Source organism: Suncus etruscus, chromosome 4 (assembly GCF_024139225.1).
Source record: "Suncus etruscus isolate mSunEtr1 chromosome 4, mSunEtr1.pri.cur, whole genome shotgun sequence".
Lineage (NCBI taxonomy): Eukaryota > Metazoa > Chordata > Mammalia > Eulipotyphla > Soricidae > Suncus > Suncus etruscus.
The window spans coordinates 2,344,132-2,364,125 of NC_064851.1; the positions used below are offsets into that span (position 1 = coordinate 2,344,132).

At 55.7% G+C, this 19,994-nt stretch overlaps 2 protein-coding genes across 2 annotated transcripts; both read right to left on the minus strand.

Annotated features, from left to right (window-relative positions):
* Positions 1–655: 655 nt before the first annotated feature.
* On the minus strand, positions 656–11,934 carry SAMM50 (SAMM50 sorting and assembly machinery component). The gene is made up of 15 exons (XM_049771615.1): positions 11,914–11,934; positions 7,131–7,241; positions 5,935–6,036; positions 5,641–5,728; positions 5,277–5,383; positions 4,753–4,883; positions 4,492–4,579; positions 3,939–4,067; positions 3,768–3,839; positions 3,606–3,692; positions 2,933–3,003; positions 2,548–2,615; positions 2,075–2,221; positions 1,752–1,893; positions 656–776 (listed from the first exon to the last, which is right to left on the minus strand). The coding sequence occupies exons 1-15, from the start codon at positions 11,932–11,934 to the stop codon at positions 731–733; spliced, it is 1,410 nt and encodes a 469-aa protein (XP_049627572.1). The 3' UTR covers positions 656–730.
* Positions 11,935–15,421: 3,487 nt separating this feature from the next.
* On the minus strand, positions 15,422–19,251 carry PNPLA3 (patatin like phospholipase domain containing 3). Its single transcript, XM_049771732.1, has 3 exons — positions 19,176–19,251; positions 18,107–18,428; positions 15,422–16,113 (listed from the first exon to the last, which is right to left on the minus strand). Exons 2-3 carry the CDS (start codon positions 18,253–18,255, stop codon positions 15,864–15,866), a joined length of 399 nt encoding a protein of 132 aa, XP_049627689.1. The 5' UTR covers positions 18,256–18,428; positions 19,176–19,251; the 3' UTR covers positions 15,422–15,863.
* Between the last annotated feature and the right edge of the window lie 743 nt (positions 19,252–19,994).

Here is a 19,994-nt window from a genome sequence, read left to right on the forward strand (position 1 = left end):
CAACCTAGGTTCGAGCTCCAGCATCCCATAGGTTCTCCAGAGCCTGCCAGGAGTAATCTCTGAGCAGAGCCAGTAGTAAGCCCTAAGCACCTCTGGATGTGGCTTCAAAACCGAAAGAGTAAACAAAAAAAAATAAAATGAAAAAATAAAAGCTACAGAGGGCGCTGGAGAGACTGGTGGGGAGGCTGGAGGGCCAAGTACAGCCCCAGCACTGTGAGATCCTGAGCACGGAGCCAGGAGTAGCCCTGAACACACCAGCACCTGTGGCCCCAAAACCCACGACAGATGGCATGAGATGCAGGTATGGAGGTGAGAGGTGGTGCCTGTCCTGAGGACATTGTTGGGGGGGCCCTCTGGAAAGTGTCCCCAAAGATCATCTCCTGCCAAGAGTGGCTGAGAGCGCCCCCTGGTGTCATATCGACAGGCCTGGATGTCCAGGCACAAGGGGATGGGGCGGCTTCTCCTGGTCAGCACGGAGCCCCCAAGGTGACCAAAGCCTCCAGTCAGCACTGGCTCCTGGGGTGGGCACTGCGGCCTGGGGTCCGGGCCTCATTCCACAGGAAGTTGGTGCTTCTGTGAGAGGAGCACCCAAGGGGGGACCCCAAGGGAGTGTGACACTTGGCTGGACGGGAGCAAACCAGAGCCGGAGCCGAGATTCCATCCGTAGGTTTATTGGGTGTGACGAGACAAGGCCACCGGAGGCACGAGCGGAGGAAAGATTCTGGCCCAGCTACAGGAAGCGAATCCCGGCCCCGAACTGGACCCCGTCACAGATCCTGCAAGACAGTGGCGGGCGGACAGCCAGCTCAGCACCAACCAACCTTGAGACCCGGGCATGCTGGCGCTGAGAGTGGGTGTGGGGGTGCCTGGCGGGCAGGCTTAGCCTCTGGGCCTTGGTCCAGCAGTGACCCAGCTGCCCCCACCCCTGCCGGGCCACTGGTCTTTCCCCAGGCAGGAAAACAGGGTGCAGAGGAGAGGCACTGCTGGGTCATCAGCACAAGGAGGGCACCGGGTCCCAGGCTGTGGGGCTGGGTAGGAGCCCAGTGGAAGGTGGGCTCTGGGGCCCCCGGGAGAAAAAGAGAGCTTGGGGTCTCGTGGGAGGACACATGGCACCACTCAGTGGTGATGCAGTGCAGGATGCCCAGCACGAAGGGGAGAGCAGCCAAGGCAAGTTTAGATGGGGCAGAACATCCCTCAGGATGACATGGGGACTGGGCCATGCTCCCACTTCCCAGAGTGGTGAAGGAAGGGCTGGGGAGCAGGTCAGGCTGGGCAAGGGGGTGTGGGGGTCCCTGAGTGCAAGGGTCATGATAAGGCCCCCCACTGGTCTGCATCAGCTCCAGAGCACTTGGGAGGGAGGCCCCGGAGCAGACAGACGAATGGCCGGGCCTGGTGGGACTCCAGACAGCGGGAGAGCTCGAAGGGAGCGGGAGAGGGGGAAGGTCCACGGTGGCCAGTCACACACTCATATACAAACACATTGCTGGCTACACACACAGACTTACATTTACACACAAACACAGACTCCGCTGATTACAAACAGACTCAGATACACAGACATTCTCAAGCACACTGCTGGTTATACACTCGAACACACAAAGACACATATACATTCTACTGGTTATACACACACAATTCAGCATCAGCCGTCTGCAGGTCTGAGGCTGTCAGCAGCTGAACAGTGGAGGGGAAAAGGCGCCGCCCCGACCCACCACTGGAGCCCCAGGACCCACGCGGCTAGCGGCACCTACTTGTCGCCCCGCTGCACGCCCATAGGGATGCAGTAGTTGAGCTCCAGACGAGCGATGTTGCCGAGCCGCAGCACGATGCCGGCGCCATAGGACCAGCGGATGCACTCCGCCAGCTTGCGCAGGTGCGCGCGGGGCCCTTCCCCTGCGGGAGGGAGGGATCCCTGAGCATGGGGCTGAGGCTGGGGCTGGCCAGGACAGAACTGGGGTCCCCCCACAGAACGAGGAGACCCCCCCCACAACCCGACAAGACCCCCCAAAATTAAACAGGTATGAGACCCCCTTGAACCCCCTCCACACCCCAGGGTCCCACCTGGCCTACTCACCATAGTTGAGGTTACACAAGTTCCCGGCGTTGAGGAAAAAGTGTGTCCGGAAAAGCTCCCCAAAACCGCCCTGGCCGGGCCGGAAGGGAAGCGGGGTGTAGAGGTGTAGCCCGCCGGCCCAGTACGCCTCGCCCCCTAGGTAGTCTCCTGCAAGCAAACGGGCAGCGGTCAGGTTCCCCCCCCCCCCCCAAGGCCGCACTGGCCTCTCTCAGCCTCCCCTGGGCTCCAGGTCTGTGCCCAGAACTTGGGGTGCGATGCCTCTAGGACCTCAGCGGCCAGTACGGGGCGAGTGTACGTGTGTGTGTGTGTGTGTGTGTGTGTGCGCGTGTGTGTGTGCGTGTGTGTGTGCATGGCTACATGTGCAAATGCGTGAAATGGGACTTCGGGTCTCTGCATCTTCCAGTCAACATTTCCCCTTGCCTCCTCCCAGACCCTGCATCTCCCCCTCGCTTCCCCCAGACCCGTGGCCGAACCTTCACTCTGCGGGCCAACGCTGTACATGCTGAAGCCCCGCACGCTGGTGGGTCCCCCGAGGTAGAACCTGACACAAGAGGGTGGCGAGAGTCAGGCACAGCGCCTGTCCCCAGAGTCCTGGGATGCTCTCCACACGGCACCTGCACCATGGCTGGTTCGGGGACATTCGCCTACATTTGAGAGGGCCTGGCTGGCTTCCTCCTGGCATCCCCCCAAATAAAGCAAAGCCCCCCCCCAGCCTAGACAGGTAGGACACACCATGAGCTGCCCGGGGCACCCTGAGGCTAGCAGATGGGGCAAAGCTGCAGTGACTCCAGAGCGCAGCCCTGGACAGCTAAACCCACAGGGTCTGAGAGCTGAGGGCAGGGGACAGCCATTCCTCACCTGTCGGCAATGCTGGATGGCTTGTCCCCAATGGGCACCAGCATCCCGCCCCACAGGGACGCCGAGAACACCTGAGAGAAACCAAAGCTGTTACCCCAGAACTAAGCAATGAGGGACCGGGCCTGCGGGTGCAAAGCTTTGGGGGTGGGGGTGGGCTCAGCAAGGCCTGGCTCAAGGCCTGGCTGGTTCAAGGACTCGCTCCAGTTTTGGGGGAGATGGGGTGGACAGGGACTTTTGTTGGTTTGGGGACTCAAAGGCTAATGACTGCGGGGCCACATGCAAGGCTGGTGAGAGACCCTGGACATCTAGACAGCCATGGTGTCTTTCCCACCCTGTGGCACCTTCTCCCGACACCCTCAGCCTTGTGAGTACTGGCTGCTGCCCATCACCTATGGTCCCAAGCCCAGGTCCCCCCAAACCCACAGTTGCCCCCCACACCCTGGCCCTGAGCAAACATTGGGACTAATGAAGGGCTCCTGGAAGCACCGAAGCTGCCAGCCAGGCAGACCAAGGATACTCGGGGCTTCTCCTGGAGGCCTGGCAGGGAAGTGCCTCCATGGTGGGTGTGGGAGAGGGGGTATCTCTGAGCCTTCCTAAGTGGGCACAACCGGGCCCCAGGCCAGTGCACAGCAATGCAGGGCGCCAGGTCCACCCCCCCACCCCAGACACTCACAGTGTCCAGCACAATCTGCTTGTTCAGCTGAAGCTCAAAGTCTTCCTTCAGGAAGCTGACGTCGCCGCCAGTGTAGCCGGCCAGTTCCTGGGGCAGAGGCAGGTCAGGGAGGTCCACCCCCACTCCCAGTCTCCCCTCCCCCTGGGCCTGAGTGTGACAGACCTGGTTGACCTTGAGCAGGGCGCCCCTTCGAGGAAGGATGGAGGAGCTTCGGGTGTCGATGACCATCGTGTGCTACAAAGGATGGGTGGGCCTGACTGTCAGAACGGCCCTGGGAGCTGCAGGACCCCCAGCCCCCCACCCCACTCCCTTCCCTCATGCTCGCAGCCCTACCGAGAGGGAGGACTTGAGCGAGTGGCCGCTCTCCTGGCGCACAGCAAAGGACGCGGTCCGGGCCAGGCAGCCCAGCTCCCGCCACACGCCTTCCCACTTGACGGTGTGGCTGGTTCTCCAGATGGGGAACTGTAGGGACACGGGCAAGCATGGCTGGAGGCGTCAAGCAGGTCTCCAGGGGAACCCTGATGGGCAATGCGGGGGAGGGGGAGGACGAGGACAAGGAACCCTGGGAATTTCAAGGCTTCGTTCACTCATTAGAGCTCCAAGGATGGGGTACAGAGGACAGCCGGGGGAGGGGGCTCAGGCCTTTGGGGAAGAAGCAATGAACTCCCTTTATTGGCTGCATCTGGTCAGAACATGCTAGAAGAAACCAGAGCCCTGAAAAAAGTTCCCCGTGGCCCCGAGTATCCAGACAGGAGCTTTAGGCAACCAACCAAGACAACATATCTCCGCAGGTGGGACAGAGAGTCACACCCCAGAGAGCAGAGATGGAGCAGCACCACTGCGACCCCCAGCCCCGCTTGGCCAGGGATGACCCTTGGCTGCTTACGCTGTACTCAGCCGACAGGCCTCGGTCTGTCTCCCGCAGCGAGCTCCAGGGGAACTGGCCCGTGACTTTGTACAGGTTGACGGAGAAACTAGGAGGCAATGGGACAGTTTCAGGGACAAGACAGGCTGGCAGCAGTCCGAGGTCCACGACCATGGCCAGACTCGGAGCTACATGCCTGACTGCCCGCTTGCCCTCTGGCCATCTAGGGAAAATTCTGAAACCATCCGCTGGACCCAGGGATCTTTCTGCCAGGCTCCCTACTTTCTCTCGAAGTTTCCGGGCTGTGGTTTGAAGAAGGACAGGCCATAGGAGGTTTCTTTGGTTCCGTAGGAAAACTGGAAAGTGACCTTTTCGGCTCGGCCAAGGAGGTTGGGTAGCTTGAGGCCCAGCACCTGGGGAGGTGGACATGGAAGTGGTTTCTTAGCAGTGCCGGAGGGAGGGAGAGACATCCAGGTGAGGAGCACAAGCTAGCCCTGACCCCATCCCTACCCCATTCCAGAGCAGCTCCTGGTTGACCCTGGGTTCCATTCCCTGAACCCTGCTAGAAGTGATCCCTGAGCACAGAGCCAGGAGTCAGCCCTGAGCACTGCTGGGTGTGGTCCCCAAAACAAAACACAATGACGAGCACGATCCTTCCTAGCAGTGCGTGGATCCCAGAGACGGCACCTAGCAGTTGGGGACCCTGCCTGGGAAGGCTCCGGCCGCGCACACAAGGGTGAATGGAGGAACCCATGCTTGCATCTCCCCACGGGGGCGTCCCCACCATCCACCCCTGCAGGACCCACCATGCTGCCTTCATTGTTGCCAACCATGGTGTTGTAGCTGCCTGTCAGCCGCCGCAGTTCCGTGACCTCAAAGGTGACGTCCAGCCCGTTGGGAAGCGCGTCATCACCTGAGCCCAGACAGCGCGTCACGCAGGTAAGCAAAGGTCCCGGGTTCCCCCAGCCCTCGCTTTCCCAGGAAGAGGTCAATGTTCAGGATCCCACCAGTGCTCCCAAGATTTCTGGCATGGGTGGGGCCTGTGAGGTCTGGAGGGGTCCTGCTGGGGGGACCCTCTAGTTCCTTTCTGAAATGCCAGTTCTACCCAACAGTGCTCACTAGCCCCCAGACACGGTGACTGGGGGACACGGACCCCCCCACACACCCTACCCTGACAAGTGTCGATCAGCACGTCCACCTGTCGGAAGATCCCGAGACGCAGCAGCTTCTCCCGGGCTTCGTGTGACTTGCGCATGACCTGGGCAAGGGACACTGAGGTTGGCCCCAGGATGGGCCACCGAGGGGAAACAGTCAGGACCCAGCAAGCTGAGGCAGGAAGCAGAGGGGCCACGCTGGCCTCCCAGGACCACCCACAGCTCAGGCGCTTCTTGGGGGAGCAAGGAGCCTGCAGGTGGGGCTGAGGCCTCACGGGGGCCCAAACAAGAAGTGGGAGGGTGCGCTTGCCTCAATGAGGTTCCGGGCCTGGAACACGCCTCCGATCTCGCACATGATGACGTCGTCCTTGGTCCGGCCCAGCCCTTCGAAGTGAACGTGCTGGACGACGACCTGCAGGGGCGGGGCGGTGTGGGTGGGAAGGGGAGACAGTGTGGGGGTCGCCTATTTGGGCTAACCAGGTTTCAGCCTATTCAGGATATGCTCGTTACTCATTGGTGGGAAGCACCCTTGGCTGAGTGTAAGCTGTTAGCCCACCTGCTCTGCACCCCAGAATGTGGTGCAATGCTTGCTATATAAAGACCCCGGGTCTCAGGGAAAAACGCTTTTTGGTGGCCTCAATTTTTACCACTGAGCTATCTGCTTCTTAGGAGCGGAAGGCCCTACACTGGCTGTATCCCTTTAACCAAGTGTGGATTATTTCCTGCGTCAGCATTTGCTTCCAGGCCCGCATCTCTCCAATGCTCTGGGCATGAGGCTTCCGCTTCATCCCTCCACTCCCTGCGATCCTATATCATGTCTACCTCTTCCCCCTGCAGCATCTCCACGAAGCCTGCAGCCTGGACCCGTGGCCAAGTGGCCAGCGCCTCTAAGTCCCCAAAGCCTGTCGCAGAGTCCCTCATGTCCTGCCAGATAGGGGCTTGCCCTGCCCTGTAGTCAATCACACAGCAGAGCCCACTGCGCAAGAACCGGAAGAACTGCAAGTCAGGGGGACAGCCTGACAACAGCTGTCTCATGCCCATACCCGGCCAGTGTCCCCAACTCCAGCTGCAGTGGGACCAACTGCTTCAGTGTGACACTCTGGCTATAGAGGGACTGGATAGAGGCAGAACGCTTCAGTTATGACTCTGGCTTTCTGGGACAGGGGCTGTACCCCGAAGACAGGCCGCATAGGCCACAAAACTCGCAGCATCAGCAACTCTGACCCTGCAGGCTGGCAGGTGGCCTCAGTGAGAATCACTGGAAACTCAGGATCTGTAGTAACCGGACACCCCTGAGCTCTGAATTCCTGAATCCAGAAGCATCTGTCTGCTCTTCAGCTGCATTTCATTTCAGAAGCCACAGACTGTGGGACATGTATCTCCCAGGCCCAGAACAACATCCTGAATGTCACTAGTTTCTCCCTATAATACTCATTTCAAAGAGAAAAGTGGGGCGTCTCCCCAGTTCATACGTGGAGTCCCCGAGTTCGGCCCCACAATACTCACATCTTTGTTCTCGAGAATCTCCTGCTTGGCTTCGGGTTCCACTCCGACAAACTCCGCTTCTTCCCCTAAGCCTCCAAATTCAGGCCCGCTGGGCGGAAGTGGCTCCAAACTCTAAGGGTAGAGGACACAGGGTCAACAAGTTGCTAGAGCACAATTTCGTCTTCCCAGAGCTGTGGGGCCCTGGGACGGGCAGGGCCGAGCTGCGGTGTGAGAGTCTGAATTCCCTCCAAGGGTCGCTCATGCAGGCCTCTGCCGTGTCGTGAACAAGCAACTTCTGTCCGCACGAAATGGCCACATTTGGACAAAAGTGACTTCAAAGAAACTGCCACGAAGCAACCATGAAGATGAGTCAAAGTGAAAGGTTTTGCAGAGTTAAAAAAAAAAAAAGAGGGGCCCGGAGAGATAGCACAGCGGCGTTTGCCTTGCAAGCAGCCGATCCAGGACCAAAGGTGGTTGGTTCGAATCCCGGTGTCCCATATGGTCCCCCGTGCCTGCCAGGAGCTATTTCTGAGCAGACAGCCAGGAGTAACCCCTGAGCACCGCCTGGTGTGGCCCAAAATCAAAAAAAAAACAAAAAAAAAAGAAAACAAAACAAAAAAAAAGAGATACTGAGGGCCCGAGTGAGAGCAGAGCAGCCACAGCGCCTGCCTTGTAAGTCACAGATCCTGGTTCAATCCTTGGCACAGGAGGGCCCTTCAAGAACCACCAAAAATCACCCCTATGCACAGAGCCAGTAACAGCCCCTGAGCACGGCCATGAGGAGACCAACGCCTCCACCCCTAAACACACACATATTCATGGGGCTGGAGCAGTACTACAGTGGTAACGCATTTGCCTTGCACACGTCCAACCCCGATGGACCCCGGTTTGATTTCTGGCATAGTCCCCTGAGCCTGCCAGAAGCGATTTCAGAGTGCAGAGCCAGGAGCAATCCCTGAGCGTCGCCGGGTGTAACCCAAACCCCCGCCCAAATGCCCAAATAAAAACCTTAAAAAAAATAATTATATATATATATATATATATATATATAGAGAGAGAGAGAGAGAGAGAGAGAGAGAGAGAGCTGGAATTCAAAAGCATCTAATTTGGGGAATATATCTGCACACCACAAGTCTGATAGCCCCTGGGGCTTCTACCCTGGCCTGAAGAGTAGCAGCTACAGCCAAATGGGGAACTGAATATAATCTATCTTGTCTTTCTTGGGGGAGGACACGTGTAAGGTCTGGAGTCAAATCATTCTAGGGAGTGGCGCCTGGGCAGGGCTAGAGGGTGGGAAGATAATAAGACAGGGCGGGTTTTAGAGAAAGTACCAATTCCCTCCTCATGGGCCTCTTTATGGTATCATATTTTTGTCTTTGTGGAAACCTAAATCACTACCCTGTTTCTCAAAAATATTAGAAATTAGGGGCCCAGAGAGATAGCACAGTGGTGTTTGCCTTGCAAGCAGCCGATCCAGGACCTAAGGTGGTTGGTTTGAGTCCCGGTGTCCCCTAGGGTCCCCCGTGCCTGCCAGGAACTATTTCTGAGCAGACAGCCAGGAGTAACCCCTGAGCACTGCCGGGTGTGGCCAAAAACCAAAAGAAAGAAAAGGGGGGGGGCCAGAGAGAGAGCATGGAGTTAAGGCGTTTGCCTTTCATGCAGAAGGTCCGTGGTTCGAATCCCGGCATCCCATATGGTCCCCCGTGCCTGCCAGGAGTGATTTCTGAGCATAGAGCCAGAAGTAACCCCTGACACTGCTGGGTGTGACCCAAAAACAAACAAAAAACAAACAAACAAACAAAAGAAATTAAAATAGCAACTTGTACTTGCACGTCCACAAATCAGCCTCCTACATGTGGAGCTGAGAAAGAGATGTTGGAGGCCATCGAGGATGTAGGAAGGGAGTGAATTCAGGGTGGAAATCAGTGTACACACCGGGTTTGATCCTTGGCACCCCAGATGGAAAAAGAAAGAAAGGGAGGGAGAGAAGAAAGGGGGGGCTGGAGTGATAGCAGCATAGTGGTAGGGCATTTGCCTTGCTTGCCAACCCAGGATGGACCTGGGTTCAATCCCGGCATCCCATATGGTCCCCCGAGCATGCCAGAAGCAATTTCTGGGGACCGGAGAAATAGCATGGAGGTAAGGCATTTGCCTTTCATGCAGAAGGTCACTGGTTGGAATCCCGGTATCCCATATGGTCCCCTGAGCCTGCCAAGAGCGATTTCTGAGCATGGAGCCAGGAGTAACCCGAGTGCTGCCGGGTGTGACCCAAAACCAAAAAAAAAAAAAGAAGCGGTTTCTGAACACAGAGCCAGGAGTACCCATGAGTGCCACCAGGTGTGGCCCCAAAAAAAACAAACAAAAAAAAAAAAAAAGAGAAGAAAAGAAGGAAACAAGGAAGGGAAGAGCTGGACAGTACAAGGGGCAGAGCGCTTGCCTAGCATGTGGCCAATCTGGGTTTTATTTCCTGGTACCCCCCATGGTTCCCTGAGCCCACCAAGAGTGATGTCCTGAGAGCAGAGCCGGGAGTGACCCCCGAGTACCAACAGATGTATCACCCTCCCCATCCCCCAAAAGAAAACAACAAAGGCTCATAGTAAATATTGCTCCACAAGTGCATGAGGAAACCACACAACATATAAATCATTACGAAGTTCATGTTATTATAAAAACAAATAAAAAGTTCATGTTATCACTGGCCAGCGGCGCTGGAAGGTCAAATTAAAAAAGGCGTATTTGGGCTAATACATGAGTGGGGGGGGCAGTAATTTCAGGGTCAGGGCCACTTAATAAATGCAAAGATTGGCAGCACCCCCAGAATCAACCAGAGAGCCAGCCTGCCCACCCCAGAGCGGCCTCGGATCAATTTCAGGCACATCAACAAATGTCCCGGGACCTGCAGGGTAAATCAGCAGCGGCCCGAGAACAGTCAGAAACTGAAGCTGAACTGGCGCCAAAGCTAAAACAACAAAAACAAACAAAATTCCCAGGAGCCAAAGAGATAGCACAGCATTAGGATGTTTGCCTCACACATTGCTGACCCGGGACAGACCCGGGTTCCATCTGAGGCATCCCATAAGATCCCCCGAGCCTGCCAGGAGCTATTTTCTCAGCGCAGAGCCAGGAGTATCCCCTGAGCACACCCACCTGGTGTGGCCCCCAAACAAAAACAAATAAACAAAACTAACAAGCAAACAGGGGCGCTAAGGCCAAAGGGGTATGGAAGGGACCAAATCAGAGATGACTGGTAAAGAAAGACGGGTGAAGAAGTGAGCTCAGCAGAGCATCAGGATTTCTTTGGGGTGGGGGATGGTAAAAAAACAACAACAACAAAACACACAACCATTTCAGGTGCACTCTGCCCCTTCAGGACGAAAAGTGTGTGCTCGATCCAATGCTATGAAAGGAACCAGAGACCTGCTGCAAACTTAGGAGCAAGCTAGCGCAGCCTGGTCCAACTAGCAGCAGAAAAAAGTCAAGATAGGGTTGACCAGGAACCCAGGGCCACCTGAGAGTGGAACATTCTGAAGAGCCTAAGGAGGTGGCCTTGGGCAAATAACGCACAAGCTCTGGTCTCCTGGGGCTACTGCGGTGGCAAGGTAAGGCTTCTGCCTTGCAAGCATTAGCCTAGGAAGGATCGCGGTTCCATCCCATATAGTCGTCTCATATATGAGGCATCAAATATAGTACCCCCCAAGCCAGGAGCGATTTCTGAGCGCAGAGCCAGGAGTAACCCCTCAGCCTTTTTGGCTCCCCAAAATACAAAAAGTAAAAAAAAAAAAAAAAAAAAAAACATCAGCACAGGGAGTTGGTCGGCCTGGAAGCCAGTAAGGAAGGAAGCCTGGAAAAAGCTGCAAGGGAGACAGAGGCCGAGAGAGCCGGAAGGAGTAGAGAAGTAGCTGCTAGGAAAAGGAGGATGTGTGAGAAGGTGTGCATGGCGGTAGGGACCTTGAACTCAAGCTGGCTGATCCTGGCACTTCCTCCGACTGCTTTGGGAATCTCTCCGCCCTCACCCTGTAACCCGCAGACCTGCCAGACCAGAGGGGCAGTGGGAGCTGGGCCTAGCTGAGAGGGGGCCTCACCCTCCCCGTACAAACTCTAGGACTCATTAATTTATATTAAGACAACAGATTTGGTCAAAATAAAAATGATTATTGGGCAACCTAGTATGCCTGGAGCCTAGAATTGGTCTTATGCCAGAAAACTTCAGGGGCAAGGTCTCCTTGCAAGCCGGACCAAGGCTTTTCCTTTCCATGGCCCCCCAGTTTGCTGTGCCTATGCAAACTGTTGCCACTCGAAGAGTTTTCACTGTAGGTCTTTAACTCTGAAGGGGAGAAGAAGAAAATCTGATCAAAACCTTCTGCTAGGCCTTCCATGAGTGAACTGGTGGTGCAATGATTAATTTTCAAAAATAGATTGCTACTGACCCTCTTCCTTCTCTTTCGTCTCCTAGTTTTCCTACTTTTTGAATAACTTTGCTTTGTTCTTCCTGGAGCAAATGTGTGTGATCAACTGAGTCCACGAAGCGACCTGTTGTTTCCTTCAAGTGCATTTCGAAAGGGAATGGTCAATGAGCAGACATTTGACATTTAATGATCGCTTAATGTCAGTTGATGTCACTTATCAAATCGTTGTTTTAAAGAGACAGCAGAGCAGGAGCCCGAGACCCGGGGGCGCCGTGGGGACCCCAAGAGCCCGCCTGGCGGACCCCCGCCCGCGATGCCCAACGGGGCCTCCGCCGCCCCAGCCCGGCCCGCCCAGCCAGCCCCGCCCAGCCTCCGCCAGAGGTCACGGCCACGCTCACCCGCGCGTGCACCGTGCCCATGGTCTCGTCGGCCCGCCGCGCGCAGCTCCCGGGACGGCCGAGTCCGGCGGACGAGGATGGAGGCGGATCCCGCGCGGAGGCGACCAGGCCGCTAGGGCATCCTCCACCGGGCCCCCGGACGCGGCGCACTGGGCGCGGCCATTTTGCCCCTGTCTGGCCCCGCCCCCTGACCCGAGACGCCGCTGCTCATTGGCTCGCAGAGCCCATGACCCGGATGTTCCAGGGGCTCGTGGGAAGCCCTAGGGCCAGGAGACCGCGCACGCGCAGTCACAGCGTGCCCCGGACGAACGCCCCCCGCGAGGACCTTGGGTAGGGACGCCCGAGGGGGGTTTGCGAGCAGCGATCGGCGTTGCTCTCCTGGGGAAGGTTGAGCTCGTCCTTCCTGGCACCCCGCAAGGGCCCCCTCGCTCGAAAACCTTAACCCCCATCCTTGGAGCCTGAGCGGTGGCGCCAGTGGTTGGGCATCTGCCTTGCAAGCGCCTTCCCTGGACGGACCGCGGTTCGAGTCCCCCCACCCCCGGCGTCCCGTAGGGTCCCCCAAGCCAGGAGTAACCCCTGAGCGGCACCGGGTGTGGCCCCAAAACTAAAACAAACAAAACATAAGCCCAGCTTTCCAATTATGATATAAAATTAAAAATAAACAAATGCAAAAAGATACCCAAAGAAGGGCTTTGCAGTCACTGTGGCAAGGTCCTATATAAAATCCATTCAGAGGCTGGAGAAATAGCATGGAGGTGAGGTGCTTGCATGCAGAAGGTTGGTGGTTAGAATGCCGGCATCCCATATGGCCCCCTGAGCCTGCCAGGAACCATTTCTGAGCATAGAGCCAGGAGGAAACCCCTGAGTGCTGCCAGGTGTGACCAAAAACCAAAAATAAATACATAAATACAAATTCATCCTAGAGACCAGAGCAGTGGTGCAAGCGGTAAGGTGTCTGCCTTGCACCCTCTAGCCTTGGACAGACCGTGGTTCAATCCCCCGGTGTCCCATATGTTCCCCCAAGCCAGGAGTGATATTTCTGAGTGCAAAGCCAGGAGTAACCCCTGAGTGCTGCCAGGTGAGACCCAAAAACCAAAAATAAATACATAAATAAATATTCATCCTAGAGACCAGAGCGGTGGTGCAAGCAGTAAGGTGTCTGCCTTGTACCCTCTAGCCATGGACAGAAAGCAGTTCAATCCCCCGGTGTCCCATAGGGTCCCCCAAGCCAGGAGTGATTTCTGAGTGCAAAGCCAGGAGTAACCCCTGAGCGTCACCGGGTATGGCCCAAAAACAAACAAACAAACAAATAAAAACTCGCCTAGCCTCTCTCCTTCCCCATCGCCCTGTGCATTTCCCTGGCTGGACTTCCAGGCACCACCTGCAGGACGGCCCGTCTCTATGAGCCCCGTCCTCCCATGCTAGCTTGGGGTTATGGAGCCTGGGTCTGTGCATGGACCGAAATGGTGGATGAAACATGGGTAGATGTTTCCCACCTGGTTGGTCAACTTGGGCCCCCAAAGCAGATGTGGGGCCTTTGCACCGGCCTCTTTACTTCTCCAGCCCCGGGATTTTGCAAATCTTGACCTGCCAGGGGCGCCCTTGCTAGCTCCTCTGCTTGAGGGTGCCTACGCAGCCTTCCTAGCTCAGCTGTCTCCAACTCGAATAACCTGTGTTAACACCCTGTGAGTTTTCTCCCGGACACCCCCGGGAGTCAGTTAGTAGAATCACATCCAGTACCTTTGCCCTGTGGACAATAGAGCTTGAGAAACTGAAATTCTGAAGTGTGTCCAGTGATTCTTTTGCCTGCTGGATTTAAGAAACCCTATTTTGGGAGTCCAAAAGCATAGTACAACGGGTAGGGAGTTTGCCTTGCACAAGGTCGACCTGGATTCAATCCCCTGTATCCCAATCTGGTCCCTCAGCACCACCAGGAGGGATTCCCTGATTTCAAAACTAAGGGTAAGCCCTGAGCACCACTGAGCATGCCCCCCCAAAGAAATGGAAACAAACTCGTGTGTCTTGGTTTCTCAGTTTATTACAAGCTCTTTATTGAGGAGTCACTCATATTGAAAAGGAAGAACAAGGTTTCAGTAGGCCTCTGCTCTCCACATACGTGCAGCTTTACACATAGCTCAAGCCCACTCCCCATAAAGTTCCAGTAACTAAGCACCCCCATGGCTAACCACATTCTTCTTTAGAAATTGCAGTTCACGGGCCCGGAGAGATAGCACAGCAGTGCTTGCCTTGCAAGCAGCCGTTCCAGGACCAAAGGTGGTTGGTTCGAATCCAGGTGTCCCATATGGTTCCCCGTGTCTGCCAGGAGCTATTTCTGAGCAGACAGCCAGGAGTAACCCCTGAGCACCGCCTGGTGTGGCCCAAAAACCAAAAAAAAAAAAAGAAAGAAAGAAGGAAGGAAGGAAGGAAGGAAGGAAGGAAGGAAGGAAGGAAGGAAGGAAGGAAGGAAGGAAGGAAGGAAGGAAGGAGGAAGGAAGGAAGGAAGGAAGGAAGGAAGGAAGGAAGGAAGGAAGGAAGGAGAGAAATTGCAGTTCATAAAATGTTACAGCAAGTGAAGCTGTCATAGGACGTTCCAGTACTGTCACAAAATGTAACCAAAGGAAGCTCACTGTAACCTCAACAAGATGAGATAATGCTTGTTCTTTGTGCCTCCCTATAAAAACCTTGCTTGAGCAATGCTCAGGGTCTTTGCCTTGACGTGTGTCTCCTGTCTCTGACCCTGGCCGGAATAAATTCTCGCCCTTGCAATTACAAGGTCTCCAGTGCCTTCTTGAAGCTCTCAGAGCCATCATTGGAGAGAGGGAGCTCTAGCTCTCCCAAACCTAACAATATGTTTCCTTGTACCTAGGGGGATCTATCAAACCAGGGAAGCCCAGCTCACATCCCCTTCCCAGGCACACACACATTTCACCCTCAGTTCCCAGGCCCTGTGCTTGCCAACAACGCACAGGACAGCAGCAGGGGCACAGGGTCTGCATGCAGGAGGCCTGGGTGCTGCCAACCGAGCACTGTCCCATGTGGCTCTGGAATAGAAACCAACCAATCGGCCAAAAGAAGCCAGTGCCTGGCCTGTCTCCATGAAGGCTGGAGGAGTCAAGGCAGACTGTTAAACCAGCAGGGAAGGCATGTGCCTGGCACATGTCTGACCTGGGTTCCATCCCCAGCATCCCATATGGTCCCCAAGTAGCACCAAGAGTGATTCTTAATGCAGAGCCAGGCGTAAGCTCTGAGCACCGCTGGGTGTGGCTCAAAACCAAAAATAGGTTAGAAGGGCCGTGTATGTGGGGTACAAAGTGGGGTGGAGGGAGCAAAGGCCAACAGCACTGGGAGGCAACAGTCACACTGTGTGTGTGTGTGTGTGTGTGTGTGTGTGTGCGCGCGCGCGCGCACGTATGAGAGAAAGAGAGACACACAGAGACAAAAAGAAAGCATCTTGTACGCTGCGTTTTTGTTTTTAAGGCTGTTCCAAGTAGCTTTCACGGAAACAACCTCACATCCTGTGCAAAATCCTCAGGAGAGTCTCAGATTTCATACAAAACTATCAAATATCAGGACAAGACCAAAGGCACTGGTCGGTCCACCTGTTCCATAGTGACTGCCCACCCAGCTCAGCCCCCAAAGGGGACCCCACTTCTTCCAGCCCCCTAGATTGGACTAGTATCCCCATATTGGGAGCCTCAAAGTCACAGGGGGGCTAAGGGTTAGGGGGAACCCCGGCCAGTGGATGCTGGGCTGGAGATCTTAGAGCCTCTCCCAGACCAGTTGTGCCGAGACCCAGAAATTCAATCTTTCATTTCCTCCGGCAGCTGGTGCTTTGATCACAGAAAAATTGCCCATTCGGCTGGGCCACTGCAAGCACGTCACGGCCACAACAGTCTCGCAAGGAGGGGCCCAGGCCCTCATTGAGAAAGTGTGTCAGCCACCCCAAGGCCTCAAAAAGTCTCCATAGGACACAGGGGGTTGCAGGAGTCTCCCCTGGTTCCCACAGACACACTGCCACTCAGCAGGGTCAGGCTGGCCCGGAGCATGGCACATTGGGCAGCCTCAGCCTTGGAGCCCACTGGACAGTCCCCAGGGTAGGGATCAGGGTCTGTTGGAGGGTAGAGAGGGCGCGAGTGCCCCGCAGGGCCAGGATCCAGTCGGTGCTGGGAAGGCTGTTGGCCATCGGCTGGCACTTGGGACCTGGAATAAAGGTAAGCGGGGCTCAGCCACTGAGTCGAGGGGCTAGGGAGACACCAGCAGCTGCTAGGTAGGGGCTACCATCCTGGGATCCCTGAAGCTCCTCCAGATCCACCAGGGCACCCCAGAGCAGCTGGCACTGCCTCATCCTACCCTGGAGCCCCACCCCGCTTGTTTCCTGCTTGAGGACACTGTCGGGTGGGGGGGACCCCGAGATGCAGTCGCAGGACACTGTCCTTGTACTCAATCCTCCCCAAACCAGAATCTTCTGCTCCACCTATCACCCCAACAGCCGTCATTATCAGCGGCCTTGTACCCAGTCGACCAGTTGAGGAAAACTTTTTAACTTTACATGCTTTAAGTTTCTTTTTACACTTAGCTGCTCCATTTTAATTCTAGCTAACAAGCAGAACCTCCTTGCCTGAGAGGCACAGACAGCCTGCGCACATAGTCCCCAAGGCAAGCCGGCCTGGGAAGATAAGAACTGGCCCTGGGTATATGAGACTCTAATTTGCTAATGCTCACTATTATATTTATGTAATGGTTACCTGTTTTAGATAGGTTTTAAGCTTTATAAGGTATATACACTAAAACTACTTAAGTTGTTAGTTCTTCTTATGTTTCTAAATTCAGTTGCCTCTTGTCAGAACCTGGCCTAATAGCAGACAGACTTAGTCTGGAGGACTAGATAACTGCAACAGAGGGAGACTCTCGGCACTGAGAGACTCAGCGCCCACTGCAAGCCTTCAGGGCTAGCTTCTGGTGGACATACGTGACATTCGGCACATAGCCCATGCCTGCTTCTTTGTTCCCTCGTTCTCTTATGTCACAGTTTGCAAAATTCCAGAAATTGACTGCATGCACCTCCTCCCCTGAAAAAGATGTAACCTTGTGTTTTTTTGTTTTGTTTTGTTTTGTTTTTTTTTGTTTTGGGGTCACACCCGGTGGTGCTCATGGGTTACTCCTGGCTGTCTGCTCAGAAATAGCTCCTGCCAGGCATGGGGGACCATATGGGACACCGGGATTCGAACCAACCACCTTAGGTTCTGGATCAGCTGCTTGCAAGGCAAGCACCGATGTGCTATCTCTTCGGGCTGTAACCTTGTGTTTTAATGGTCTCCTGTCTCCTGTCTCCCTTGTGGGGGGATGCCTAGGCCAGAATGTTCTCTCCACTCTGTGCTGGAATAAGAGTGTAATCTTAAATTTGATACTTATTCTTGTTAAATTTAATGACTGTTCCTTTGTTCCTAGGTTTAATGAATGTGTCTTTTTTCTGACTAAGTTATGATGTAAATGCACAGCTGCGCCTGCGCCTGTAAGACATGATGACACTGTTCCTTTAAGAAATGATCTATATAAACTTTGCTCAGACAAAGCTTTGGGTCCTTTGCTTTTAGGATGGGATTTTTCTCAGGCATCGGACCCTGTCCAGAATAAACTCACCTTTTGCTATACTGCATGGTCTCTAAGTCATTCCTTGGAACTCTCGGGATGCCCTGAGGATGGGGATTTTTCCCTGGACCCTAACAGACCAAGGACAGACCAGGGTTCAATATCCGGCATTACACATAATCCCCCAAGTCTGCCAGGAGTGATTTCTGAGTGCACATCTAGGAGTAACCCCTGAGTGCTGCCAGAGTAGCCAGAAAAGCAAACAAACAAAAATAAAAAGTGAGCAGAGAGCAAGAGCAGAAATGAGAAAGGGAAGACTTGCCTCGAGTGTCAGGACAAGGGGAGACAGGAAGGTGAAGGGATGAGGCCAGAATGTGACAGTCCCGGGTGCCATCCACAGAACTCAGGAAGGAGCCGCTGCCAGGCCCAGTCAGTGAGAGCTCTGGGCTGAGACCAGGGAGGACCCACAGCCTGGGCACTGTCCCCCACTGCTGCACCAGCCTGCCCTGCCCCGTCTAGCTCCCCCTCAGCCATGTGACCTTTAGCTCCCACTCCAGACTCACACTGACTGCCCCGACACCCCAAACACAGGCCCAACATCTACCTGGTTGCTGGAACCAGACGCTTGAGTACCTGAGAGCAGACATGGGAGACAGCCCAGTTCAGCCACTGGATGTCATCCGAGAAATCTGGAAGCCACGTCACCAGCCTGCGGGAGGAAACCGAGACACATGCATGAAAATGCATAAACATGCATAGATATACACGCAAGAACACACATGCACTCACTCATCACTGGGCCGCCGCAATGACCGACTCCACCGGCAGCATGCAGGGCAGCATCACGTAGGACAAGACCTTCACGGGCCGGCAGCTGCATATCTTGCTCAGGTACCCGCTGGGCTTCTTCACTGCTTCCCACAAGGCTGAAAATACCTCGGAAGACCCCGGTCAAAGTGATGCCTCCACCAGTGACACCTTAGCTAGCCACTGCTGCTCAGGACCCGGTGAGGAAAGGAGCAGTGGAGATTCCTAGCCCTTTCCTAGTCCCTTTCCTAGCCATCCCCACCTGCAGTTTGACAGCTTGAAACACCCACCCAGGCCAGGGGCTCCACAGAGCTACTATACCTTGCAGAGAGAGCACAACCCAACTTCCCAGCCTCCCACGGGCTCAGAGAGCTTCTTGGACTTCAGCTGGACGCTGGCACCCACTGTCTGCCCCGCCCCCCCCCCGAGCTCCCCCTTCCCCAGGAATGATCTTGAGGTTCCCAGAATCCCGGGCAGCTGCTGGTTAAAGAACTCAGAGGTCGCCAGAGTCAGGGGTGCAAAGTCTTACTCATCTGTAAATTTTTCCAGCACACACGCCCCCCACCCAAGAGTGATGTGATTTAATCAGCCAGGGCTGCTCTGCTGGGGCAGAATTCAGGAGAAGGGATAGGAAGGAAGCCACCTCCCCTCCAAGAAAGGTTTTGAGGCGCCTTACAGGCACAGCGGGGGCTGTTTTGCTCTGGCAGGACCCCAGTGGGAGAGGCCTAAGCGGGAGGGCAGCCACTCACAGTACCAGCAGCTCAGCCCCCTCCTACCCCTCAGTCGGGAAAAGCCCTCGCGACTCCCACCCAGGCTGTTCCGGAGTCAACATCTGGGCCAAGCCTGACCCGGCGACCTGCACTCACCCTGTGTGAGTTTGGGTGACAGCATCTCCAGGACTTGCTCGTCCCAGGGCAGCAGGTTGGCCCGCAGGTGATCCAGAAGCTCCTCTGGCTCAGGCTCAGCCTCTGGGCAGCAGGCTCGGGGCTCTCCAGGCTCTCGGGGGGGCCCCCGGGGGCCGGGGACAAGCTCAGGTCAGGCTGGGGGCTGTGACAGATGCCTGTGAACTGCAGCAGGTGGAGACCCATTAGGGGGCCAGGCGGCTAGGGGACAACAACCATGCCACTCTGCAAAGAGGCAGGCTGGGGATTTCGTACCCTAGGGATGCTGCAAGCATCACCCTGGGGCTCTTGAGCCCTGTGCCGTTCACTGATCGGTCATCCCAGAGGGTTCCTAAGCACTAGGCTGTTCACTGATTGGTCAGCCCAGAGGGGAAGGGAGAGTCACAGGCTCCAGGCTGTTCACTGGTTGGTCAAACCAGAGTTGGGGGACACAGGCTCCAGGCCACTCACTGATCGGTCGGCCCAGAGGCTTCCCAGACTCTGGCTCTCTTAGAGGAAGGAGAACGGAGGATGAGAGAGACCCATGAACAGCCACACAGAGGGGGCAGAGTGAGCGGGATCCGAACCAAGGCCAGGGAGGGCACGGCCACCCGTGGCCTGAAAGCTGCAGGAGGGGGGCCGAAGAGATGGCATGGAAGTAGTGCGTTTGCCTTGCATGCGGAAGGACGGTGGTTCGAATCCCGGCATCCCATATGGTTCCCCGAGCCTGCCAGGAGCGATTTCTGAGCTGAGAGCCAGGAGGAACCCGTGAGCACTGCCCACCGTCCTCGGACCCGAGCTCAG